Below are 14,387 nucleotides of genomic sequence, written 5' to 3'. Positions count from 1 at the left end.
TTTTTTGTTTTTAGGGTTCTTTTGTTGTTCTCCCGCCCTGGCGGGGGGGCGGGCTAGAAGATCTATTAGGTCCCTTCCGACCCTAAAACTATGAAACTATGAAACTATTTAATTGATATCCTACCTAAACAGCTTGTGCCCTTCAGTACCTACATTTCATGGTTACTACTCAACCATATTTTGGTTACTCTTATAAACATTTGGTTTCATGTTCCACACTGGGTGGCTATCTCCTTGCTTATTCAGGTGAAACTAATCTTTAAAGAAAAGTCCTCTGTCTATGAATACCTGCTAGTCAAGCATCCCAAATATTCCTGAAAGTACCAATCCATTAATTTTTATCATCTTGACCTGCCTCCTACCTTCTTCGCTTGGGACAGGAAGAATCCCACTGAAGATCACTTGAGTTTCTGCTTCTTTAAACATCTTTTTCAACCTAGCAAATTCATTCTTCATTTTAAAATCGGTAAGTATCTGGCCATATCATTGGCTAGTACATAAAAGACCAACCTATTCTTGTCCCATCTCATTAGAAACCTCTTCAATCAAGTCTTATGTGCCATACCTTTGCTCTTTCCGTTTTCTAGGTATTCCCTTATGACTGGTCTGCCTACTCTTAGGAACAAATCCACAACTACAGGCAACCCCCACTTAGCGCTGTTTCACTTAGAGCTATTTTGCTATAATGCTCATCTTAAATTGATATCTGATTCCACTTAACGCTCAGCGAGTTTTGTTATAAAGGCTTGCAGTCACCTTTTTGGGTCATTAAAAATACTTGCAGTTGCCATCTTGGGTCATCAAAAACTTTTGGTTTTACTTAACGTTCGGTTTTTCAGGAACCAATTAAGAGTGCTAAGTGGGGTTTTCCTGTATTTAAACCTGTATTTCCTGGTGCTGGCACCACTCTCTGGTCTTCTTCCTTTCAACCTCCCTCTGTCTGAAATCACACTAATACCTAAATACCTTTTGGCCTCTGGCCACCTGTTAGCTTAATTCTCTTGCCCTCTTTCTAGGCCAAATCTTTCTTCCATGTCATTCCACCGACCTCTTCTGTTTCTGTTCTTTATCAACATATTGCACCAGTTCCTCAATTCTATTTCATCTCCACTAGCTGGTCATTAGTTTTGCCTTTTTTTCATGGTTGCATGCGTCACAGGTTCTCCTCTTCTGAAGGCCTGCCCACGTGATCATTTTTGGCAGGTGTCAGAGGTTTCTAATTTGTATGTGTGGTTTCAACTAGGCCTGTGCGAAGCTTCGGTCGCCAATTCAATTCGGAGGAGATTTGGCCCAATTCAGCAGCCAAATCTCTGAATCCGAATTGAATTGGGAGACCTGTTAAAAGGTTCAAATCGAATCTGAAGCCTCCAAATCGATTCGGAAAAGATTCGGAGAAATTTGGATCAGCCAGGGAGAGGCAGGCACAGCTGGGCGGCTGCAGGTTTTGCCGCAGCTCCTCCGGCTATGCCTGCCTCTCCCCAGGTTGTGGGGAGCCACAGGAGAAGCCTCCATGGCTGCCCTGCCTAGCCCCATCACCTGCCTGGTCCCATCCGCCCAGTGCAGGGCAGTAGGAGGGCAGCAGGGATTGCCCCTCCCCCCGCCTGGCACCTGTGCAGCAGCTGCCCCATGGCGTGGGTGCAGCGTGGCTCGGAAGGGCACTGTGCACTGTCTAGGAGCTGGGGACACTGGGGCTGAACGCTGCTAGGCTTTGGCTGACTGCTGGAAATGCCCCAGCTCCCAGACAATGTCCAGTGCCCTGCCGAGCTGTGCCGCAGCTGCGCAATGCGACAGCTGCTGCGTGGGTGCCAAGTGAGGGTGGGGAGGCAATCCCCACTGCTCCTTGCTGTGCGGCAGGGCTCTACCATGAGCCCCCAGAGGCCCTGATCCCTGCTGCTGCAGCTGGTGAATGCGGGGCTTTTTTTTTTTTTTTTTAAGTGCTGGGAAGCTGGGGCTGGGTAGGGCAGCCATGGGGGCTTTTCCCGCAGCTCCCCCCACCCAGGCACAGCCAGAGGAGCCACAGAACCTGCAGCCACTTGGCTGTGCTTGCCTCTCCCCAGCCAATCCAAGTCTCCGAATCAGCACTGAATCTCTGATTCTGATTCGGCCGAATTGAATGGGGACAGTGATTCAAATCACCGAATCAAATCACTGTCCTCCGAATTGGCTGAATCCAAATCAAACACTTCCCTATTTGCACAGGCCCAGTTTCAACTCTTCTTGTCCGTCATTTGGTCAAAATATTGTCTGAGCTCCACCATTGTCTTGAGTTACATTTCCAGCCCTTTAATCTTCTCCACAAGTACCACCAAGTGATATGTCCTATAATACAGTGGTTCTCAACCTTTTTCATAGAGGGACCCATCTGCCAAGTTCAATGGCTTTTGTCCTGACCCACAACCCCCTGGCCCTGCTGTTGCTTGACCCACAGTTCTCTGCCCCCCTTTGGCCTTGCTGGAGCCCCTCACCCCAAGCCACATCCCCCTGGTCCTGCTGGTGCCCTTTCCCCCATGCGACAGCCCCCTGCCCCCCGCCACCCATGGTCATGTTGGTGCCCCTCACTCCCAATCTGCAGCCCTCTACCCGTGCCCAGACCTGCTGGAGGGGGCCCCCCAGCTGTCTCTGTCCCTCAAGTCAGAGTGTGAGCAGCAAGTGCAGGCCCCTGCATATATGAGCTCTGACCCCATGATGCCAGCCCAGGCACGCAGCTCTCCACTGGGAAGGACCGCCCTCACCTCCCTTCCCCTGGTGAAGGGCCAGATGCCTTCTCCCCCTGCTCTGCCATAACCCTGCACCTAGCCACTTTCCTCAGAACTGGCAAGTAGGCATGCCCTCCCCCGCTCCCCCCCAGCCCTCTGGACAATCCCCTGGACCTCCATTCCCCACTCCCCATACTTACCTGTGTCCAGTGGCTGGGGCTGCTCCCATGACCCGGCCTTGCTCTATACTGGCCATATGCATCTGTGCACGCACTCCCGCTGCCTCCAATCATCCCAGGCAGCCGCTTGCAGGCTGGAACGCTGCCAGCCTGCAAGGGAAAACCCATGCTTTCACGCAGTTTTCTGGGGACCTGCTCACAACCCTTTCAAATATTCTTGCGCCCCACTTTTGGGTTGCAACCCACTGGTTGAGAAACACTGCTATAATACACAGCTAGCATTTCCAATACATTGAAAGATGATATACACCCCACAATTTCCACATTATCCTCCTCAGATATCAAGCCATGCTTAGCAACTCAGCTACTGACACTATTTGCCAGCACCTTTTTTTAAGGAACAGTCTCTCTCTCTCTCTCTCTCACAAAAACATCAGCATAAACCCACTTAGGGAAACAGAAACACACTCTAAAACATCAAAGAAGCAGAGAACAGACACAAAAAAAAAAACCAACCACCCCCCCCCCCCCCCAAGAACATGACCCACACACATTGAAAGCATGGGGGGAAATGGGAAGCAAGCACGAGCATACCAAATTCCCTGAAAACTCAAAATCTGCTGTTAACTGCTCCATATATTAGATTACACTAATCACTGCCATCTGATTTCTTATATAGCCTGAGGCAACAAGTTTTATTCCACTGCATCAGTTATTTAGCATATATGTTAAAAGATACATGCATTTAGTAGGCTTTACTCCTTATACCCAAACATAAATTAAATTACCATAACATGTACTTCAACAACTCTTGCCATAAGTAGTTCTTGAAGGAGTTCTACTGCATCTGGCTGCCAAAAACTTCCAACCTAGATGGTGAAGGAAAAACCCCCCCACACGCATTACAAATGCCAACAAACAGAATGTAATATTACCTACTAGCATGCATTTCCGCATAGACAAGGGCAGATCTTAAGAGTGTGAAAATGTAGTAATTTTTAGGCATTTATATTTAGAAATATTGTCGTACCTACATCATTATTGTAAATCAAATCAGTTTTACTGTGTTAATAATACTTTTCCAGAGAACGTAAGCTTTAACAACTTCGAGGGAAGAGGGGAAATGCCAAAGGAAACTAATGAAATATTCCTGACGTGTAACTAAACTGCTTCTTTCATTCTGATTTCCAATTTATGAGATAATCCAGCAGTCTACAGAACAGACTTGCTTAGAATGCTTTTGTACGTGCCTGTAACTATATCTATACATATATGTAATCACTTAAGTGAATGCACAGTTTACATGGCATGATTTCAAGTGAAACTTTTGTCAAACCTCGCATTATCATGAAATGGTTTAGATAGACACAAAGGCATTAGTATTTAATCTGAACCAAATTTACCAAATTACTCACTGGTACTGTTTTATAGAGCTGGCACGGGATGCAAAATGGAGGTATTTCAGCATATAACAAAGTTGGATAGAGATGACACTGAGGGATCTTTTCAATGTAGCCATAGTCCAAGTATTCTACCTACATAAAAAACAAAATTACTTTAAAAAATGTTCTTCTCTAGCAGGGGTATTAGACAGTACTTTCAACAGACTGTTTTTTCTAAAAAGATAAAACTCATGATTGTGACGGCCAGAACCAGAGAGGTTAAATCAATAAATATATGCTCTTGGAAACATCTGGTAATTGTCTGACAGTTAATATTAGCTAATGCAAAGCTTGTAAGTTTGTAATTTGCAAATGTAACTTGTCTGTCATAAGTTTAACCAAAGTGTTGAAACTGTCTGTACTGATCACGAGCCCCAAAAATAAAACTGCAAACATCAACTAATCTAACAGTTCTTACTTCAAGTTCAACCATAACAACAAACCCTGACCACAAAATATAATTAGCACCTTTTGTAAATCCAAGGAAGAGCTGAAAAAGAGGAAGAAACCAAGGGGTTGAACTTGGGTGGAGTAAATGCTAATCTCAAGCCCCAAAGTGATGTGGTGTGATTTGCTTATTGAGTGAGTCCAAGTTTAGGCAGTAACCTTTTATGATAATTTCTAACACCTTTTAATCCCATAGGGTAACAGCTGTAGAACAAGACTGTGAGTGGCTCTGAGCTAACAGATTAGCATAAAATAAGGTATGAAAAAGCACGTATGCCAAGTGACCAGCATGAAGGATGGGACAGAAGGATCATTGCTGTACCAAGCCTGAACCCCGGACTCCCAGTGTGAGTAAGGACTGGATCCTGACCTAGAGACCTTCCTGGTGACCCCTTGGACAGCGTTGATCGGAGACACCTAACTTCGCTGGAACAACCTGGCGTGCACCTGGCATAGTGAGACTGTCGATAGGTTGTCAACCTCATGTGGGAACTCTGTCATTTTATCTGTTGTTATTATTCACTATTAGCTCTTTATTACTGTTCTATTTGTTTGTCATAATAATTTTCCTGTTAACTGTTGTATGTGTGACCTATCAGTAAATTTGCCTTTGCTTCACTCCCGACTCGCCTCTTTAATCATGAACCCAGCAGCCTAACAGCTGATACACTCACAGTGCCTAGCCGGCCTGTGACACATGATTCATTGATTTTTGTACTTTGGATATAGTCCATTTACTGAGGAAATGGTAGGTCAGAGCAAGCATGCAAAGGTTATCCCTCAGATTAATAAGAAAGTCCAATTTTCACCAAAAATACTTCAGCAAAATGTTAATATAAATACTTGTAGAGAGAAGTCTGTTCCTCATGAAATGGCTCCACGCTTAAACTCCATATTCAGAAAATAAAGACGTAAATGTTTATTAGCCTAGTCCTAAGCAACAGAGCTCGTCAACATCAGCAAACATGAGAGAGCAGACTGACTGCCCTCTTTTAATTGAATCAGTATTGAAATATGTAGTTTATACTGACTGAGTAGTCATCTGAATTACAGAACGAGTATAATTTACACATTTAATGTTTATACTGTTGTCAGTTATAAAAGGGGATCAACAAGAGCCACTTCTGCACAGTGATCCCTGATAATGTCTCTGATGGCCAAGAGCTCCTGAATGGACAAAAATGCTAAAGCACACAAAGATAAAGATACAGACACTGGTCTGTCATACAAAATAAGTTACAAAAGAAAAAACAAACTTACCCTGATAGCACCACCAACAACTTCTGTAACTTTACCTCGATACCACATGGTATCTGCTCCTCTTATAAAGCAAGCTTCTCCTTTTCTCCAACAATATGGTTCAAGAAGACCAAGACATTTGAAGTTACGTTGTATATCAGCCTTCAATACGTTTAATGCTTTTTCTGAATAAAAATGGGGTAAAATGGAATTTTTAAAAACTGGATACCAGATTTCTTTAGTTGAATTGTTAGAACCAAAAATAAAAGTTTACATTAATGTTAAGGTTGAACCATAATAATTTAGAATAAAATACACAGCTTTTTTCACAGCAAATTTCAATGCACATTTTTATTCCTAAGCATCTCCAACTGGGTTGGGATTCTTGATTTCAAGTTCTGATAATTTTACTGTTTTGGAACAGCAGCAATAATTTCAAGATTATAAAATGGAAAATATGGAAATACTGTAACTGTATAATACAATCCCTAAATTACCTAAAATAACTTCTAAGAAGTAATTTCTTATTTACAAAAAAATCTTAAATTTGAAAAGTGTAATTTTTCTACTGAATGTCATAACAGGATAAAATATGAAATCAGCACGTGTTTTATGACAATACGGCTGCTACTGAAAATACAAGGTTGCATATAGCATGCATCTCATCCCAGGTGATGTGCGGCATGTGGCCAGGCCCGGCCTGGCCCAGTTTTTTGGCACTCATTTTCGTACTGTACTGCAATGCCAGTAATAACAAGTATACCATAAGGATATTTTATTTTCCATACATATAAAATCTTACCTGAAGATTTTGGTATTATATAAATAGTTCCATCATCTCCAATAGAGCTTATTAGAGCCTGAAAAGTTTCCTCATCTGGTACAAGGGGTGGTTTATATGCTCCGTCTGGCCTTGACTTTAGTACTGACTTTGTTTTGCATTCTTTGGATTCACTTTCTTCACTTCTAGAAACAACAACTTCTTGCTTTGGAACAGAACTTTTTGGTATACTTTCAGTTTCTGGAGTCAGCTTGTTTAAGACTGAGCTCTCTTGCTTCAAACCAACTTCAAGATATTCCTCTGGGACTACAGCACTTGTGTCAATTTTATGAACTCTAACAGATTCAACACAATAAACCAGAAGATCAGGTATTTGCAAGTGAGAAAGAATAAAAATTAGATCATTATTTGATGAGCACAGCTGAAAATCAGTTCTCAGTCTATATCTGATCTTGGAATAAATAACTGCAGAAAGCATTTGAATGTGATGGTGAAAGAAGATATCATCATGCCAATTTAAAATGCTATCGTGCCTACAAAAAGCTTGAAATAGAGCATGTAAATTTCCATTGATTTACTAGTTAAATACCAATCTTTGTGTCAACTATGATGGCAACTGAAGATATGAAACAACAATTATATTTAACCCCCACAAAATATTTGTACCTTCTGTTTCTGAGAGCCAAGCCTTTTGAAATAAGATATTCAGAAATATCAACAGGCTGTTCTGCTTCACCTTTGCAAAATATTTTCACAGGTAACGGCTGAGTTGCATCTTTTTCCTGGGAGACATTTAAAAGGTGACACAACACAGTCCAACTTAAAAGTTTTCTTAAATACTGTTTTTTTATTTTTACTGTTTGTCATATCAGCAATTTGCCTAAGCCTTTTATACAGGGCATTGTTCCTTGCCTAGCAACTTTTCTTTGTTTTCTGATCTCTGCCAGTGTTTCTACTTAAGTTTTGTATTATGGCAATGAAGAAGGGCTTGAAGATGACAATTTACTGCAGAATGGATAACATGATGAGAAAACAGATAAGTGTGATTAAAGAAGTTTAAAAAATGGAGAAGAAATAATTTTAAAATGTTGAAAGCATTATTTAAAAAGGAGGTATTACAAAATGACATTAAGGATATGCTATTCTGAATGTACATATATATATTAGCCACCAAACCATGGTAGGGTGTAGCCACTATTTTTGTTGCTCTTTTCCTGTCTCAGCTGCCCTCTCTCTTGGAACACAGTGCTAACCTCAATTCTTGGATATTTACTATATATACGCACATAAAAAAATACAGTAACCAAAAAGTAAGGCACCATTTATATAAAATTTAAGAAAAGCTGGAAAAATTTCAAAAACCAAGTATTGGGAACAAAAATAAATGAAAGAGCCATTACTTTAGTAGCAAATATCCTATAATGAGAACATCAATGTTCTTGAAACATCCACAACAAACAATCTGTTAGTGAGGTGACAAAGTTTATATATAACCATGACAAAATCTACATGGGAAATAAGGAGGTAGTAAAATTACTTTTAAAAGAAAGATATTTTAAAGAAAAATATCTTGATTTTACTGATACCTGGGCATTCAGAAACAACTGATGGTAGTAAAGTAAGTTAGAAACCAGCGTTGAGTAAATTCACTCAGCTAAGAGGACTAATAAAATCTTAAGCGTCTGATCTTGTGGCTTCCATTGACCTACTAACAATCTTCATTTTGTCAACTGTAAAATCATCCCTTCTTTTACACAGGGAAAGCTGATCAATAGCCATGTCCAAATTAAGAGGAAGAGACAAAACTTTATTATATCCATATTTGGATGTAATATTTGGAAGCACCACAGCCTAAATCCATCTCACTATCGCCTCAGTAGAGTCTAACTTAGTGTGCAGGAGCTATCTGAGAATTCTTTACCATGCAAAAAGGAAAGGGTTTTTTGTTTTTTGGGTTGCCAATTTTATTTCTTTCAAAAGAGAGAGAAAAGTCACTCAAAGGGAAATCCTATCATTGCTTAGGTTTGCAGGCCAACTGGTAAAAACTCTGATCAGCAGTTTCAAAGGCTGCTCCTGACAGAGCTTAAACAAAAATAAAGCCAAGTATTTAAATAATATCTACAGCAAAAAGGTGACAAATAAAAACTACAGTCATGCTCTATCTGAACCTAAAAACTATCGCAAAGTATCAAGAAAAATTCAAATTCAAAATATGGTTTTCTTACCACTATTTGATGAGAGCCTCTCTAAAAAGGAGAGAGGGTAATAACTGTTAAGATTGTAAGCCTCAAGAATGTCAGGTCCTTGCTTAAAAAAATCTGAAAAGCGATGCTCCCGGATATGTAAACTAAAAGAACAAATCTCAGCATGGAATACGTAACTAAATACCCTCTGTCTTCCCTAATCTGGGACAAATTCCATTGCACACATTTTGATTACAGACCTGTATGATTATGGTTGCTACTGCTCCAGTTAGGTAACGTGAGACCCAATCACAAGCCGTTGCTGTCCACTGCTCACTCCCACCAGCTGGACTAAAATGTAAAATTAAAATATGCTTTAGTATAAACCTCATTTTCTGTTGTCCTATGGTCTTTAAGGCTTACATATAAAACACTCACCATCAAGACTAATAGTTTTATAGACTATCCAGATTGACAGGGAACAAACCAGGTATTAAAAGTCAACAAAAGGGAAAAGCAGCACTGCCACTACCTGCCGCAGGTTCAAAATGATGTTAAGGAAAAAAACCAAAGTACTTTAGGAAGGCCTCAGATATATGAAAACAAAACTTGCACTACATCCTTGTAAAGAAAGCATTCCAGAAATGTGTCACAGAGGGGATGAACAGACATTGCGCTGGGTTGTTTCACCCAAGTAAAAAAGTTGTTCCTCCTTCTTAACTGTTGTGTACACCTTTTCAAGTATTACTTTGTTGCGTGGCTGCTTCACTGTCCATAGGTGGCTAGCAAGAACATACAACCCAGCATGCCTTGCAGTCACCAGAGGTTCCCAGGGATTCCAGTGGGTAGAAAGCACCCACTGGTGGGAATGCTTGAGTGATTGAATGGGACCATCCATCCACTGCTACCTCCTACTACTGCCACCACTGCTGCCATGTTCCTACCATGCTGCTTCCATGGGTCTGCTGAATGGACTTGCCCAATGACCTGTACATGATCTTTGCCCAGTAGGTCATGGTCACCCAATGTCAGGAGCTTGTGCTCCCAAGTTATGCGGTAACAGGACCAGTGGCAGCTCTCATCAGCAAAATCAGCAAGGATGAATGTTTCAAAAAGGAGATGACTATACAACTCCTGGATTTCATATTAAAGCATGGGCTATGTGTCCAGTTCTACCCCTCTCCCAGCACAGGCAGCCCCAGGGAGGTGCTGGCTAGTGCAATACAATGCATCTTAGCTGTTGGGGGAGAATCTCCAAACCAGTGGAATGGTTCTTTTGCTTCAGGATGATGAACAGCAATGGGTGGAAGTGGATCATCCTGGGCAAGGTACATGACACCAGGTTTTTCAGAAACACTGCTGTCCCTGAAGTGATGGAGAGGGGAATATGCCCCTGGCATGCCCAATGTCAAGGTGTTGGAGTGACTCCAACAGTGGGTTTGATTAAGGGCCCTGCCTACCAAGCTTATGAAGCTGTTGATGGATTGCCCAGATGCCTGTAAGGAACTGTTTAACTACTATCTCAGCAGCTGCCAAATGCCTGTGGAGCGTGCACTGGGACACTCTAAGGCTCACTGGAGGTCTCTGAGGATAGGCCTGGATGCCCTGCTCCCTCATCTCTACCTGCACCATGCACAATGTCTGTGAAACCAAGATGGAATCCATTCCCAAGGCAGGGGCACTGAAAGTAGATGTAGCCCAAGCACACAACCACGTGAGGGGCTTTTTTAATACTGTATTCTCCCCTATATGATAAGGGAATCACGACGGCCATTTAAACAGTTTATTTTACAGAATGTGTACTTATGTAACAGAACATGCAAAATGTAACCTGCTTTTAAAGTTTTTTTTTTTGGTGGTCTCCGAGTGTGGTCTCTGGGGGTTAAGAGGTCATATTTGTTTTGAGTAAAACCATTTTGTCCCAGGCCAAGCTGCAAACATACAGACCTATGGGGAACTGGTCTAGGGCAACCCTCTCACATGTATGTGAAATAAAGTGTGCTAACACTTTTTTCCAGGATGCAGTGAAGTGTATCTATATGGGTGTCAGAGTCCAGTGTCCTGGGAAAGCTTCACTAGAAAGATTACCTTATATCTACCAAGGAACACTCCAATGCTAGTTTTTTGATTCTCTTCAGATTTTCCTCTAGTTCTCTTAAACAGATGACATTCACTATTTCTTTTGTACCAAAATCAAGCAGCACTACCTGTTAAAAGACAAGACTGAAGAGAGCTGAAAGAAACTGAAAAATTCTTAAGACAAGTTGTATCTTGTAAAATAAAATGACAATATTGTGCACATACAGCAATGTAAAACGTACTTTTAAAGCTTAACTGAACACAATTCAAATTGTGCTGAAATTATCTTGTTTTCTTACTTTCAAGTGTAAGATTAAAATCTTTATTATTCTTTATTTTTATTGTTCAAACTGCTGCATGCACTAGACACTTCTCTTTCAAGAAGCATTCCCAATTCCCCAGGCTGTATCTTGAGTGCTTGATTTTGGAACCTGTTCCCTAACTTCGTTTTCTAAGGTGAGCCTCTTTTTCCTTTCCTCCTTTTGGATTTTGATCAGACTGTAATTTTCTTGCAATAATGCAATTAAATATTGCCAAAAGTATGAAAGTCAACATGAAAGTCGGAAAACCCCTATTGTTCCTAAGAGATATTTTAAGCTAAAATTTAAATCAAAAGTATGATTTCTTTTAAACAACATTTACCTCTACAGTGGTTTCAGAAAGAACTCTGTTAATCTGGCCTCTTTGCCACTGTTTCATATCACGTTTACAAATAGCACAATACATGCCAATTTCCCACTTCACTTGCTCAAACGTGGATTCTTCATAGATACCAGTCATCTTTTCCTGTAAACTGACATTCAAAAAACAGAGATAGTTATCCATTTTAGTCTGAAGTTAGGCAGAAGGCAGGGCACCTTTTAGATCAACTCATACAGCTACTGCCTACAAAACTAATAACTCTCTGAACAAGTGCCACCTATAAAAGGTACTCCTCTGCCCTGTCTTATTTCAAAACCATGAAATCCAGATTAACTTCTTCCATGACCAAAGGTGTAGTGTCTCATATTATTTATCCAATCACTTCTAAAATATCATGAAGTAATGTTTCATTTACTGTGTGGCAGTACACAGTACTGACCCTAGTAACTATGTAGTGAAGTTACTGCATTCTCATAATGAATTAATTGAATTCAAAGAACTCCATCCTTTTAGATAAGAATGCCTTAGAATTAATGCTAAGAAAATATATTTTGTCTCTTCCTACGGCACCATGAAACACAGCTATAAGAGAAATCCAGGTGGCATTTATACAAGTAGTAAGGGAAGGGACAAAAAAAGAAAGGCATGAAATAGTGATTAGCACAGCAGCTTACTGTGGACAACTTATGACTGTATAAAATGGCTGTTGAATATTAATGTACTTTTACAAAGTAAGTTGTTACATTAATATGCCTTAGCTGCTTCCAAGTTTTCACCTGTTGCATGTTGTAGTTAGGTAAAATGACTGAAGTTTACCAAAGGTACAACCCAACCAGGGATCTGTAGAACTCTTGGAAAGAAATGTATTACAGTATGTTGTCAACGAATATTCAAATTGGTGTTTGACATCACAGAAAGAATACAAATGAAAGAGCCAGAGTGCAGGTTTTTTGTCTTTTTGGTAATTTTCTTTGGCTCTGATTCTAATCACTGGAATCAACAGATTAAGATTTTTTAATTGATTTGAAATGGAAGCTGGATCATGCACTTAATTTCACATCATATAAATTTAACAAACTATTTTAGAGGGCAAATCTATTTTCTGTGCCAGTACATATTTTTTCCAACAAAAAATAAACAAAACTCAGCCCCTTCAAAACCAGTCTAAGGACTACTCAAATGCAAAAGGACAGCTGAAAATACACTATTTTTGTTTTTCGTGTTTGGCAGAAGGTATTCTCTAAGGGCCTTGTTACATGTTACACTTCAAGCTGCTCAAATGTTAAATTGGTGTTAGTGCTAGCTCCAGTTTGGAGCAGTCACACCCTAAGGCTAAAAATCTTCTCTGACTGTCCCCCACTTGCACAGCTGTGACTTATCACTAGAGGGCTGGCAAACAAGGCTCTGACTAGGAGCTACAGCTGTGAGTTACTACTGCAGGGCTGGTAAACCAGGACATGCTTCTATCCCTGCTGTAGTTGGGGGTGGGAACATGAAGCCGGGATGTTAAACACAGAGCGTTAATGGGATGGGGGTAGGTAATGGGACGTAGAAAGGAAATGGGGGTGGGAGAAAGGTGGTGAAATGAAGGAAGTCAGCCACTGAAGGATAAAATAAAAAGAAGTGAAAACAAATTCAAAAACATATAAAGTAATAGTGAATTAAAAAAGGTCTCGTGTTTTAGTAATTTGGGATTTGGACTTGGGGCATGGGGGTGCTGGCTGTGCTTCCTGGGGTGGCTGAGAGGTAGGAGTGGTGAGAGAAATTAGTTTTGGGGAGTGACTGGCCCTGTCCCAGGAAGGAAGCCCCAGCTCATGGGGACTCCCACCCTTGCTCCCTACCCAGTTCTGCACCCCACTCCCTGCTAGACCCTACTTCCTGCGACCCTGGCTAGCTGGCATGTGACCTCGAGACTGTTTGAATGGGGTTGCTTAAAACTAGTTTCAAATGTAAATGTGTGGACACTGAATCCTGGGATGCTGGAGAACTACAACTTGGGCGGCTCATCTGTGGGGAGTGGTCACACAATTAATGGAACACAATCTGGGTAACACATATCAGAGAAACCTGCCCTGGAATGGTGCAACTTTAAGCCACCTAAAGTGTGCTTAAAACTAGCTCAGATGTTAATGTGTGGACAATCCAGGGGTTAAGACAAGGGCAGGCAAAGTCCAGTCCGTGAGCCAAATTGGGCCTGGAGCAGACTCGATTTCTCAGCAGTCCCTGCCCATGTCGCTATGGCCAGTTTCCATGGAGAACTCAGAAGTGGCAGGGCCATGACAGTGCAAAGCCAGGGTTACCACGGACACCGGCCCCTGAAGCACTGGCAGGGCATGCGGCTGGGCAGGGAACTGTTCTGAGGCTGGGATCTTGCAGCAGTGACAGCGTGGTCCACAGCTGAGGCAGAGCTGTGGTCCACTGCCCACACACCCCGGGCAGAGGCGTGCAGGAAGCAGATCACAGCTCTGTCCTGGCTTCAGACCATACTGTCACCAATGCAAGATCCTAGCCCCAACCACAGCCCCAGAGCTGCTCCCTGCCCAGCTGTGTGCCCTGCCAAGGCTGCTGGGGCTCGTCTCCATGGAAACCATAGCCCTACACTGTCACAGCACTGCCATTCCAGGGTTCTGCATGGAAACCAGCCACAGAGACACAGGCAGAGGCTGCTGGGAAATGGAGTCCAACCACCAGCCAGATCT

At 41.8% G+C, this 14,387-nt stretch overlaps 1 protein-coding gene across 1 annotated transcript in view; it reads right to left on the bottom strand.

Annotated features, from left to right (window-relative positions):
• Positions 1 to 14,387, bottom strand: part of RNF17 (ring finger protein 17) — a 118,958-nt gene that overhangs the window by 33,189 nt on the left and 71,382 nt on the right. Inside the window, exons 23-31 of the mRNA XM_025192461.1 lie at positions 11,689 to 11,839; positions 11,056 to 11,174; positions 9,228 to 9,318; positions 7,451 to 7,566; positions 6,806 to 7,119; positions 6,025 to 6,188; positions 4,291 to 4,410; positions 3,664 to 3,744; positions 2,897 to 3,025 (exon numbers count right to left, since the gene is read on the bottom strand). Coding sequence (XP_025048246.1) covers positions 2,897 to 3,025; positions 3,664 to 3,744; positions 4,291 to 4,410; positions 6,025 to 6,188; positions 6,806 to 7,119; positions 7,451 to 7,566; positions 9,228 to 9,318; positions 11,056 to 11,174; positions 11,689 to 11,839 — 1,285 coding nt within the window. The remainder of the gene's footprint in view (positions 1 to 2,896; positions 3,026 to 3,663; positions 3,745 to 4,290; positions 4,411 to 6,024; positions 6,189 to 6,805; positions 7,120 to 7,450; positions 7,567 to 9,227; positions 9,319 to 11,055; positions 11,175 to 11,688; positions 11,840 to 14,387) is intronic.

The sequence above is a fragment of the Alligator sinensis genome, unplaced genomic scaffold (genome assembly GCF_000455745.1).
Source record: "Alligator sinensis unplaced genomic scaffold, ASM45574v1 scaffold1266_1, whole genome shotgun sequence".
Classification (NCBI taxonomy): Eukaryota; Metazoa; Chordata; order Crocodylia; family Alligatoridae; genus Alligator; species Alligator sinensis.
Note: the sequence above shows the minus strand (reverse complement) of the source record. Positions and strands in the feature narration are given on the sequence as shown.